The following is a 13,090-nucleotide window of genomic DNA, read 5'->3' on the forward strand; positions in this document are numbered from 1 at the left end:
CCTTTGCTCTCACATGTTTTGTGTGCAAGTAAATAACTTCTATTTTTCTCTGCCGTGCGAGAAAATTTCAGATCATAATACAATGTGCTTTCTTCTGTCTGTTCGTCAAGGTTATTAATCGGCATCTTGTCGTTTAAGTAGAACGGAGAAAAAGTCCCTTTATCCTTGCAAACTTTAAACAGGCTCTATGCTTTTTCCGAAAACGTTAATCGTAATTATGCATCTTTATGTCCAAGACAAGAATAACAGCGAATGTCACAGAGCATCTTTCGAATACATATATTGTAGAAGCAGGGACTTGTCTCTTGAGCTTCATTTCGTTTAATACCAGTAAGTATTTCTCATCAAAAGCGGTAGCCAAGGAAGCGCTCTGGCGACATTGTAAAGGTGCACCAAACCCACGGAGCAGTGCAAATATCACAACAAATGAAAGCGCGCATGATTGTTGTTCTTGTCATACGAAATGACCCGGAGTATATTTAGCTAAGCAAGGTGTCCAAATGTTTTCACACACATTGCATGCGATCTGCTAACATTTAGTTTCTAATGGGTTGGTATATGATAACAAATATCAATATTTAAAGATACATATTAAGCGAGTAGACATGTCAAATTAATAATATACCCGACCAAATAGTCTGAAATATTTTAACTAAAAATTGGGTTTCGTTGCATTATTTTCTTTCGTGCCATTTTTGCGATGCAATACGAACTGTAGTGACGGATAAGGCCAATATTATGAGCAGAAATTTAAAGGTGCATTTTTAAGTTTTAAATCCTTTTTCAGCTGACTGAGTAATAAACTAGGGTTATTTTTATTTCTTTATTATTTTTTTTAGCAGGTGAATTTTGAGGTGCGTAAGAAACTGGTACTAGTAGTTTGTTTGCGCCACAGGGAATTTACACACCTGTATTTTCGCTTGTTATGCACCTTTAACACGCTGGAACGCTTCATTGCTATTACAGAATCTCATCACCAAAGCTAGTCTCCATCTCGTGCTATATTTTAGAAGATAAGGGCAGCATAACTTACAGCTGGACTTGGGCATTGCCTTCAATAAATAAAGGTTTAACTTTTTTTCAGTTTTCAAAAACATTTCCGTACAAATTTCCGATACCCAGAACTGTATGAGAACATTCATGCAACAGAATCACCTATAAAAAATTTCAATAAAATTTGGCTTCATGTTTGTAGAAAGGTCAAGTATGTGTACCTCACGGATCTGATTTTTTTTTGTCAGGACTTCTCCACTTCATTAATTTCTACACTGAAAGATGAATACAGCATCTAAGTGGTCCTGTATGCACAAATACTTATGCTGATATATATATTCAGTCCCCTGCTGTATACAAATATAATAAAATCTGCTCAAAACAGTTCATTCTAATCCTCCAATCCACCATGAAAACACACTGCTCTGCCTTAGTGCCCAGTATATTTTTATCTTTTTTTCCCCCTATTATAATTTCTATTGCCGTAGGGCTATGCTGTACTGTTGGCAGTGTGCAAATAATTACTTTATCATTAGAGAATGAGTAAAAACGTGAGCTTTATAACAATCGACATGTCTTTTTATTTGATACACAATAAATTACTGTCCCAGTGTGTTGTCAGAGATTAAAATTCAAATGCACAAATAACAATCTAAACACATGAGTCCTTCAGTAACACATCTATGTAGAGTGTGTGATTCTATTCAGTGGTCTTGACAAGAACAAACCATCAATGTGATCCTGCATATCAACTAGCAATGTTTTTCATTACAAAATCTAGTCACAGAAAATGAGGCTTCAAAACAACAGACGTATTGTCAAGACTTTACATGGTTTAAAATTTCAGTAGTCCCCTCTCAGTTATAATATGGTTCGCTTGGATTGTCTACATCTTCTCTTCTTACAACTGGAAAAAAAACAAACATAATTATGAATACACTGCCAATGTTATTCAAACACAAATGATCAACTAGACAGCAAAGCTTGCAAACATACAGACACCAAAGAAGGAAATAAAAAAGAAACATTGCAACAATACTTACCCCCCCCCCCCCCCAAAAAAAAATTATGTATAAAAATAATCCAATCATATTGATTTTGTTTGCCTTTTACTAAACAAGGCAACTCAGCAAATTTGTATTTAAAAAAAAATAATAAACATTGCCAAATCACAATGACACAAGTAAAAATAATCATATCATACTAATTTTCAAAAGATCCCTTTTTCACCACACAAAGTCACTCAGTACACACGAAGTAAAACAAATTTATGGTTTGGCAGTAACAGGGTTAACAACAGATGTCTTAGACAGCAATGACAATGACAGAAATTGAGATTAAAATACAAACAGACTCATACAGTATCATAAAACAGGCCTAAACAAATGATTTTTTAATATTTTTAAACCCACCAGTCTATCATTTTAAGACTGTAAGTCAATATACTTGAAGTTAATATCCAAGAGGACCGTTCAAAAAGTTCTTGGATCCCATTCTGGTCTACATGGATCGACCCAAGTCTTGACAAGTGCAATCAGCTTAACTGAATGACACACCTCCTCTTGTTTCCAACAAACTTGTAAAATCACCTGCTTTTCTGAATTCTACTTATGCTACGAGGAAGTGTGTCTTTCAGTTAAGCTCACTGCAGTCAGTCTCAGAGTCCCTTCAGAGTTTGGTCTATCCATGTGGATTATGTCAATGGGAATGGGGCCTTGGTTTCAGCCAGAAAAAAAAAACAAACTTGTTGGTTTTACTGATATATTTTACCATTCATTCAGACTTGATATTCAAGTTTCATCAATTGCACTCAATAATGTATCTAAGTGACATTTTACCTGTATATGTCCTTACGTATTTAAAATTCTTCAATTTATAGTTAGCTTCATCTTCAAACATATCTTTCTTCCAAAAGTAGTATGCAATACAACCTAGAAAAAAAATGAGAACAAATCACGCTTTGAATAAACCAACTAAAATCATTATGATGAATGACTTCTGCTGAGATTTAACCTGTTTAATTGTGGAGTGTGGCGCGTGTGGAGCCAGGAAGATCATAAGAGGATTAGGCAGCCTCGCTCTCAAGTGGGTCGGCCATATTTGATCCACAGATCAGTAAGTGCACGGATCAACTTGTTCTGAATGCACTCACAGTAGTTGTGAAATAATGCACCTCCTTTTATTTTATATATATATATATATATATATATATATATATATATATATATAAAATAAGTAATGCAAATAATAAACTAACAAGGCAGCAAAGCTGTCAAATGTACAGACAAAAAGCAGACAATAACAATGCACAAAACAGGCTACTGTCAATTCTGATGCAAAAGTACATTATGCTTAACTGCAAATTCAACATCAAATTTTAATTATGCTCAACAGGTAATACCAATGTAAGTGAAATGTGTAACAAGCGTAAGGATTCAGGCCCATGGGAGTTTAAGTTCACACTTTGAAAATGCCAGAATGAGAAAAATGAAAATTTCACATAAAACTGCTTAAATTCAATAATAAATGATAACCCATTTGAGCTGGCTTTCTAATTTGAACTGCATGCCAATCCTACAAATCGTACTTGAAAGTTGAAAATAATAATAAGTAACATAGTTTTCTTTTCATAATGTTTGTAGTAGCAGTGCAAAAAGATTTTTGTCAATTTTGATGTAACATTACATAATAAATTACAGAATAATTATCACCAATTTTTGATTATTGACTACAAATAGCATGGACATGTAGAAAATTTGATTACCATTTGGCTTCATGTCCATGGGAGCTTCGAGTCCCACAATGAATATGCCAACATGATAAAAATGAATATTTCACTAAAATGTATAACTTCCAGAAAAAGAAGCCAATTAGACTGCTTTTCCAACTCAGGCTGCATTTTAGTCCTTTGTTTCTTTTTTGAAAGTTTGACACTCATAAGTAACATGGTTTTCCCATAATGGTCATCATGGCAGCAGCAACCAAAATTGTGTTTTCTTCTATTTTAATGCAATATTACATAATGCTTAACAGCATAATGACCATCAGTTTTTAATAATAAAAGATCCGTATCGTGGATTTTCAGAAAATGTGACTAGCATGGGTCTTCAAGCCCGTGGAGGTTCTAAGTCACACCTTGAAAATGCCAACATGTGAAAAATTAAATTTTCACAAAAAGCTGATTAACTGCCAAAAAAAATTACCAAATAGTCTGCATTGCCCACTGAAGCTTTATTTAAGTCCCATGTTTCTTCTTGTAAGTTTGAGAACAGTAAGTGACATGGTTTTCCTTAAATGGTCATCATGGGAGCAGTGTCCAAAATAGGGGTGTCTTCAAATTTTGATGCACTATTACATAATGTTTAACAGGATAATTACCATCAATTTTTAATAATAAAATATTAGTATCATGGATATTCAGAAAATGTTCCTAGCAAAGGTCTTCAGGCCAAAGGAACTTCAAAGTCACACCTTGAAAATGCCAAAATGTAGACAAGACAGCACTGTCCTGAAATGTTTTTTTTTTCCATTTTTAACAATTTTTTAACACATAACAAAATTAACAATTTACTGCCATTTATATATGATCAACTAAGAAAATTGATGAGATGGGAAAAATATCAATAGAACAGTGTTTAATGTCCAATTTCCTCCATTCTGAGTTTCTGAACATAGTGAATGAATGAATCTGACAAACTGCAATGATATGAGTTTATTTCCATTTTTGAAACTCTATTATACAATACATGATAACAAGTTTACCATCATTTTTAAATAATCAACTAACAATGTTGTAAAGATGCAGGAAATGTCAAACAAACACTTTTACGAATCTTATTAGTTAAATAATGAGACTGTTAACATGCCTAAGTATTGAATCTGAGGAAATGTTTAAAAACAGCATAACTTATAAAATAATGCCCCGATTATGCTGATTTTCGAACTTGACCTGCATTTTAGTAAGATTGATTACTCCTGTGAGTTTCATGACAACAGGTCTATCGGTTTTCCTTGAAATGTGTTAACAGTGTTGCACATATGCTGAAAAGTGAAAAAAACAGCATAACTACTAAAATAATGGCCCGATCATGCCGATTTTCGAACTTGATCTGCGTTTTAGTAAGATTAATTACTCCTGTGAGTTTCATGACAACAGGCCTATCGGTTTTCCTTGAAATGTGTTAACAGTGTTGCATATATGCTAAAAAGTGAAAACACAGCATAAATACTACAATAATTGCCCAAACATGCTGATTTTCGAACTTGACCTGTGTTTTATGAATATTCATCAGCTCTGTAAATATAAAGCCAAAAAGTAAAACTGTCTTCCACTTATCGTGTTAACGATGAAAGTGCACGGCGACGGCGACGGCGACATCGACGGCGACAGGGACGGCGACGACAGACGCAGGTGATGGCAATATGTACAGACACATCTGTGTCTGTACATAATAAAAAAACTGCATTCTTCCTGTATTGCACTTAGTAAGCTCTACAAAATGCATGAAAGTAAGAAGTCTTTGGCTTTTAAGGTGCCAAAATTGGTTTTAAACATTAGCATGTAATGGCTGTATTCCCTAACATTGACCAACTGACCCAAAACTCAAACAGATAAAAGGAGACCTCAGTGTAGGTTCTTGCAATAAAATAGAAAGTGCATAGGTCTAAAGAGCTTCTAGAAATCAACATCAATTTTTTATATTTAAATTCAAGATATCACCCCACTTGACTTTGAAATATAGCCAAAGGTCAAAATTAATGTTAGATTTGAAATTACCAGTTGACCATCAGTCAGACTTCTGGGGTAACTTTTCCCATATTTCCATCATTCTAGGAGACATTTCACTTTTGAATATCTTTGATATGGCTGAATTATTCCATATGTCACATCTATGCAAATGAACCTACCTAACCCAACATCTGGGTGAAATCAGTAGAAATTAATTTCAAACACAAGGACAGGTCTCAGTTATGAACAAGTAAATGTGTTAACAGAGAGTTGTATACTAGTACAACAACAACAAACAGAAATCATGCCAGGCAACATAGCTGTGGTGGCACCACAAATACTTACCTGCAGTAGAAACAATTGTACTGAATGTTAATGCCGGCAACTCATAAAAGTAATCCTTTAAAGTGTCACGTTCTGAAAATGAAGCAATATCAAAATTACAGTAAAGTATATTATGTTGCTTGACACATTTTTCAAGTAGTTGCAAAGCTACAATTCATTAGGTACATTTTAATTAATTTAAAACATTGCAACCAAAAGGATGATATTATACAGATAAATGAGTTCAAATAAAAATTATAAAATAAAACATTTACTTAACAAAGAATTTACATCAAGATCAAATTAAGTTCGAAATAAAACACAGACGACTAACAGTTAGGAAAAAAAATTGTGAAGGTTGTCCAAATGAGCAAGGTCTATTGTTTTCAAATTTAAAAAGGGATTTATTTCATTTAAAGGATACCAACTGTTCATTTTGGCCAAAAAGTGAATTTCCCTAGGGTAAATTCCCCATACTTAACATTGGTTGATGAATCCATTTCTACATTCAAAGTCCCCGTTTTTTTTCTCACAAGTTTTTTTTTTTTTGTAATAATTATAATTATAATTATTTCAGAGCATAGCCATCTATGGTCAGGTGGCAAGCACAGAATTCAGATTAATTGCAATAACTGCCATTTTGGTGGTAAAGTAGGATATATAATAATTTTGTAAGTTGTTTACAATGCATTTATTGTGTAATATTGATCTCATAAGAAGAGTTGTTATCCCTTTAAGGTACTCTTTACAGAATACACCTGAGAAAATGAATTTTCCTCTGGAAAAAGAGCAATTTTCTCCTAATCACACATAATTGCTTGACCTGTCGATGCACTTGGAAACTTAATGTTTTATTCCAATTAATTAAAATAAATGATTTAGATCTAAAAGACTGGTCATTCATTAATTAAAATGCCATTCCGTACTGCACATTTTAGAACATCAACTTTGTTAAAATTATGATTCCTTTGGACAGATATGCAGCTTTACATAAACACAGGTACTTACACTACAGATAAAACCCTTTTATATTTTGTAGTCCAAATAATGAACACCACATTACTTATTAATCATTCAAAAATTATTCATGTAAAACCTAGCATCATAGTACAAGTTGGTCCAAAAATTACCACGATTATCAATAACGCGGTTTCTGTTCATTGACAGTTATTCAGGAGGGAACATGTGGTTACAATTTCAACAGAAAACAGGTTTCCTATTCATGTTCTGATTGAATTAGATACATTTTGCCTTAGACCCCATTCCCAGAGATTAGATCGATCCAACTAGATCGACCTAACTCCCTGGGGGTTAACGCTTAATAGCTGTCAGCCGAGCGGGTACGAAAGTTAATTACCCCCTTATAGCTTGTAGTAGGCGGGACAGACATTTAAGCCAGATTATGTGACAGTAATCTAGTGAGACTGCCCACGGGGATAGATCGATCGAAAATCTACGTGAATGCGAACTTAGACCCCATTTCCATAGCGCTCGGCTGACTGCAATTTAACGTGAACCCCCAGGGAGTTAGATCAATCTAAATCTTAATCTCTGGATCGATCTAAATCTCTGGGAATACACCCTTAGTGACGGTCTGCGCTCTTGAGGTGCTCTTTGGTTCTGATTTTAGACTCAATTGATGACGGTGCCGCACACTATGGCAAATACCTCGACTAGTCTAGACCAAAATATATTGAAAAATTCTTTACTCTGAATATGGGAAATGAAACATAAGCCATTTTAAATTTACGTCTTTATTGTCTGACCACAGGGAGCGCTAATAGGCTATAACAAACAAGTCAGCAAAGCTGTCAAATGTACAGACAAAAAAACAGGCAATAACTATGCAGAAAATAGGCTACTGTCAATTCTGATGCAAAAGTAAATTATGTTAAACTGCAAATTCAACATCAAATTTAAATTATGCTCAACAGGTAATACCAATGTAAGTAAAATGTGTAACAAGTTAACACTTTGAAAATGTTTAACCTCCAGAAAAAGAAGCCAATTAGACTGCTTTTCAAACTCAGGCTGCATTTTAGTCCTGTATTTCTTTTTAGAAAGTTAGGCAATCATAAGTAACATGGTTTTCCCATAATGGTCCTCATGGCAGCAGCACGTTTTTTTCAAATTTTGATGCAATATTACATAATGTTTAACAGCATAATGACCATCAATTTTAATAATAAAATATTAGTATTATGGATATTCAGAAAATGTGACTAGCAAAGGTCTTCAGGCCCATGGAACTTCAAAGTCACAACAACAAAAAAAGCATAACTACTACAATAGTTGCCCCGATCATGCTGATTTTCAAACATGACCTGCGTTTTATGAATATTCATCAGCTTTGTAAATATATAGCCAAAAAGTAAAACTGCCTTCCACTTATCGTGTTTACAATGAAAGTGCATGGCGTCGGCGACAGAGACAGTGACGGCGACGACAGACGCAGGTGATGGCAATATGTACAGACACATCTGTGCATATTTACTGTATTGTTTGAGAACAGTAAGTGACATGGTTTTTCTTAAATGGTCATTATGGGAGCAGTGCCCAAAATAGGTTTTTTTCAAATTTTGATGCAATATTACATAATGTTTAACAGCATAATGACCATCAATTTTTAATAATAAAATATTAGTATCATGGATATTCAGAAAATGTGACTAGCAAAGGTCTTCAGGCCCATGGAACTTCAAAGTCACAACTTGAAAATGCCAAAATGTAAACAAGACAGCACTGTTCTGAAATGGGTTTTTTTTTTTTTTTTTAACAATTTTTTGAACATAAAACAAAATTAACAGGTTACTGCCATTTTTATACGATCAACTAAGAAAATTGATGACATGGGAAAAATATCAATACAACAGTGCTGAATGTCCAATTTCCTCCATTCTGAGATTCTGAACATAGTGAATGATTGAATCTGACAAACTGCAATGATATGAGTTTATTTCCATTTTTGAAACTTTATTACACAATACACGATAACAAGCTTACCATCATTTTTACAAAATCAACTAATAATGTTGTAAAGATGCAGGAAATGTCAACCAAACACTTTTACATATCTTATTAGTTCAATAATGAGACTGTTAACATGCCTAAGAGTTGAATCTGAGGAAATGTGAAAAAACAGCATAACTTCTAAAATAATGCCCCGATTATGCTGATTTTCGAACTCAACCTACATTTTAGTAAGACTGACCACTCCTGTGAGTTTAATGACAATTGGCCTATCTGTTTTTCTTATATTGTGTTTACAGTGTTGCATATATGCTGAAAAATGAACAAGACAGCACTGTTCTGAAATGGGTTTATTTCCATTTTTAACACTATTTAAACATAAAACAAAATAAACAGTTTACTGCAATTTTTATATGATCAACTAAGAAAATTGATGAGATGGGGAAAATATCAAAAGAACAGTGTTAAATGTCCATTTTCCTCCGTTCTGAGATTCTGAACAAAGTGAATGATTGAATCTGACAAACTGCAATGATATGAGTTTATTTCCATTTTTGACACTTTATTACACAATACATGATAACAAGTTTACCATCATTTTTACATAATCAACTAACAATGTTGTAAACATGCAGGAAATGTCAAACAAACACTTTTATGTATCTTATTAGTTCAATAATGAGACTGTTAATATGCCTAAGAGTTGAATTTGAGGAAATGTGAAAAAACAGCATAACTTCTAAAATAATGGCCCAATTATGCTGATTTTCGAACTCAACCTGTGTTTTAGTAAGATTGCCCACTCCTGTGAGTTTAATGACAATTGGCCTATCTGTTTTTCTTATATTGTGTTTACAGTGTTGCATATATGCTGAAAAATGAAAAAACAGCATAACTACTAAAATAGTGGCCCGATCATGCCGATTTATGAACTTGACTTGCGTTTTAGTAAGATTGATTACTCCTGTGAGTTTCATGACAACAGGCCTAACGGATTTCCTTAAAATGTGTTTACAGGGTTGCATATATGCTGAAAAAAGAAAAAACAGCATAACTTCTACAATAATGGCCCTATCATGCTGATTTTCGAACTTGACCTGCGTTTTATGAATATTCATCAGCTCTGTAAATATAAAGCCAAAAAGTAAAACTGTCCTCCACTTATCGTGTTTACAAGGAAAGTGCACGGCATCGGCGACGGCATCGGCATCGGCATCGGCGACGACAGACGCAGGTGATGGCAATATGTACAGACACATCTGTGTCTGTACATAAAAATGTTGAAAGCGCCCACAGCGTGATTTTTGGGCTCCTGATATAAGAGGGTAATACTGTCTTCAAGTTCAAATCCTAGCCAAGGTGGTGTGCAGGATGCGTATCAAAATGCAACTGCCTTGTTTTATGCAGCAGTATAGGAGAAAAACATTAATGATAAGTCTTAACGTATCAATTTATAACTTACGTTTCATTATAATCGCACTGTTCGCAATTCGCCTTAGTGCCGACATCTTGAATTTGGCATTGGAGCATGCGCATTGCCCTGACTTTTACTCCCATCTGACATTATTCAAAATGTCAGCCCACAGAGAGGGGCAACGTGAAAATAGTGCTGGTGATTTCTCTAAAATATTTGACCGCGAAGGAAAGCCTTGTAGGGCTTGCACAGACATGCAGACTTACAGAAAGATGATGGCACTGAAATTTGGCCAGAATGTTCTGGTAGTTAAATTTTTCATTTATTTTGTAAAGTTGTACACCTTTCGCAACAGCAACACTGTTGTTACAGTAACTGCTAGTACAAAAGCACTAGTAACGACCTCATACAGATATCCGATGGTAATTAGGAATGGTGAATCTCTGCTGATTTATAGTGTTTTTTTTAGGAAAAATTTGAGCTGTTTACAAAAATCTGGTGATCGGATTATTTTATATGAAAGTTATTGAATTTTTGTCTTTATGTATAAAAATCATTGGGTATATTGATATTACCATTCTTAATGTCTGCATGTATTCATCCTAAAACATAAGTTTCGATCTGCATTTTTTATAATTACATTCAAAATTTGCTGAGTGGCTCTGTTTGGTAAAAGAAGAAATGCTTGAAAATGCTGCTTACATTACATCCACACACACGTATCTTTGCAATGTCTTCATGATGTTGCGTCATCTTTGGTTGACATATAAGTTTGTTGCATTTTTATGTGCACATCTGTGCATGTCTTTGGCTGTCACCTAGATCAAGTCATTGAACCTTTAAACCACAGAATACAGCTTAAAAATATACCATGTCAATCAGGCCCGTAGCCGGGGGGGGGGTCTAAAGAACCGCCCCTTTTGCTGGGAAAAGGTTCACTCTGGGTAAAATTTTATCAAGGTACATGTAGTTTTTATGGGAAAAGGTCCACTTTTTCAAAAAACGAACCCCCCTTTTGAAATTGCTGGCTACGGGCCTGTCAATTATGTATGAATAAGCAAAAATGTTCATTAGGCTTGGTAGTAGGATCATAAATGAAAATATCAAACACAAGCTGAAATACTTACATACCATTAGCTTACGGCCAACCTGGACCAAAGCCTTCATCAGACTGATATGAATAGATGTTGACACTCATTGACTGCTAGTTGGTATAGCAGCAAGGACCCTCTTGCAAATGTCAGGTAACCCCCCCCTCCCCCATTCATAGGTAGCTGGTGAAGGCTGATGTTGATTGCTTCTCGTATCTTACACGATATTGATTGCTTCTCGTATCAATCAATGGATCGGATGTGATGAACAGATCATAAAAAGTCATAAGAAATTTTTTCTTGTTCCTGAAATAAACAGTCCAATAATCATGTTTCTCATGCAACTTACAATGCACTCCAGTCTGACCTGGTAAAAGTGATATATAGGGGCCCTTCAAAATTTTGGTTGGAGTAGGCATTGGGCTGCCCCTAGGGATGGTTCTTTCTATTCTTATGTTATAACTCTTGGTATCTCTTTCTACACCATAAATTTAGGGAGTTGAAACTTTAAGAGATTGATAGACCAATCATCAGTGATATGCATGGGCACTTCAGAATTTTTTTGTACTTTGGGTGGGGCTGTCCCCAGGGATAGATGATTTTGATTTTTGGTATTGTAGTTTCAGCTATTTCCTCCTAAACCATTAGAGCGAGGACCTTCACATTTGAGGTATCATCAGGGAGTGCATGTGTACTTCAGAATTTTAGTGCATTTTGGGCCTGGGGGTGGATAATTCTGCTTTGTTTACATGAAGCACCGATACTTTTTCTTATGCTGTTATTATATACTTTTTTTTTTACATTTACATGTAGGACCCAGGCATTGTCATAGATGTCAAGGGTGGAGAAGTGCAGAGGTGTGGGGTGGCAAACTATCAACACCATTTACTTGCATTTATTATTATTATTATTATTATTATTATTATTATTATTCCAGGCACACAAGCAGGCACATACATCTAAAACAACAAATCAGGTCATTGAATCTGAAGAAGTGACAGAAAGAACAGACTGCCCATTGGAAATACATGAACTTGGAAGAAACACTTGGTCATTCTTACATACTATGGCTGCTTACTATCCAGATAGGCCTACTGAAACACAGAAGGAGGACATGAAAAATTTCATGCATTTGTTTTCAAAATTTTATCCTTGTGGAGAATGTGCAGAGGATTTGCGTAGACAGTGAGTTATCGTCCAGTGTCCTTTCAGTCTGCAGTTCAACAGACCTTTTCATGCCAAATGATACATGTATCATTTTTTATATAAATTGCAAAATACTTGGGAGGTAGATTAACAGTTTTATAGTCCGTATTGTTTGGTTGTGATTGTTGCTGGAAGCTTACTTGTGAAAGAGAGTAAAACCACTGACAGGGCAGTAACAGTCTAAGTGATTAAATACAGATACATGTCCTGCTTGAAGTGGAACAGCCTAAAATGCATTTTATCAAAATATTATTGATTGTTTCAGTTCAGTTAAGTACAGCATTACACCTAGGATTAGTTTCACATTATTTAAAGGAGTTCATTTGACTCATAATAATGGGATTTAAAAAAAATTAAGTAGAA

At 34.6% G+C, this 13,090-nt stretch overlaps 1 protein-coding gene and 1 long non-coding RNA gene across 2 annotated transcripts in view; one reads left to right on the top strand and one right to left on the bottom strand.

Moving 5' to 3' along the window:
* Positions 1–1,550: 1,550 nt before the first annotated feature.
* LOC147763740 (uncharacterized) lies at positions 1,551–10,649 on the bottom strand. The gene is made up of 4 exons (XR_015332856.1): positions 10,479–10,649; positions 6,068–6,139; positions 2,832–2,924; positions 1,551–1,900 (listed from the first exon to the last, which is right to left on the bottom strand). It is a non-coding gene; the product is annotated as an uncharacterized LOC147763740 (long non-coding RNA).
* Positions 10,589–13,090, top strand: part of LOC106170894 (FAD-linked sulfhydryl oxidase ALR) — a 3,158-nt gene continuing 656 nt past the window's right edge. The window contains exons 1-2 of the mRNA XM_013550930.2: positions 10,589–10,735; positions 12,459–12,706. Of these exons, the coding sequence (XP_013406384.2) occupies positions 10,589–10,735; positions 12,459–12,706 (395 nt within the window). The remainder of the gene's footprint in view (positions 10,736–12,458; positions 12,707–13,090) is intronic.

The sequence above is a fragment of the Lingula anatina genome, chromosome 2 (genome assembly GCF_051362555.1).
Source record: "Lingula anatina isolate TDL-2025a chromosome 2, LinAna3.0, whole genome shotgun sequence".
NCBI classification, from domain to species: domain Eukaryota; kingdom Metazoa; phylum Brachiopoda; class Lingulata; order Lingulida; family Lingulidae; genus Lingula; species Lingula anatina.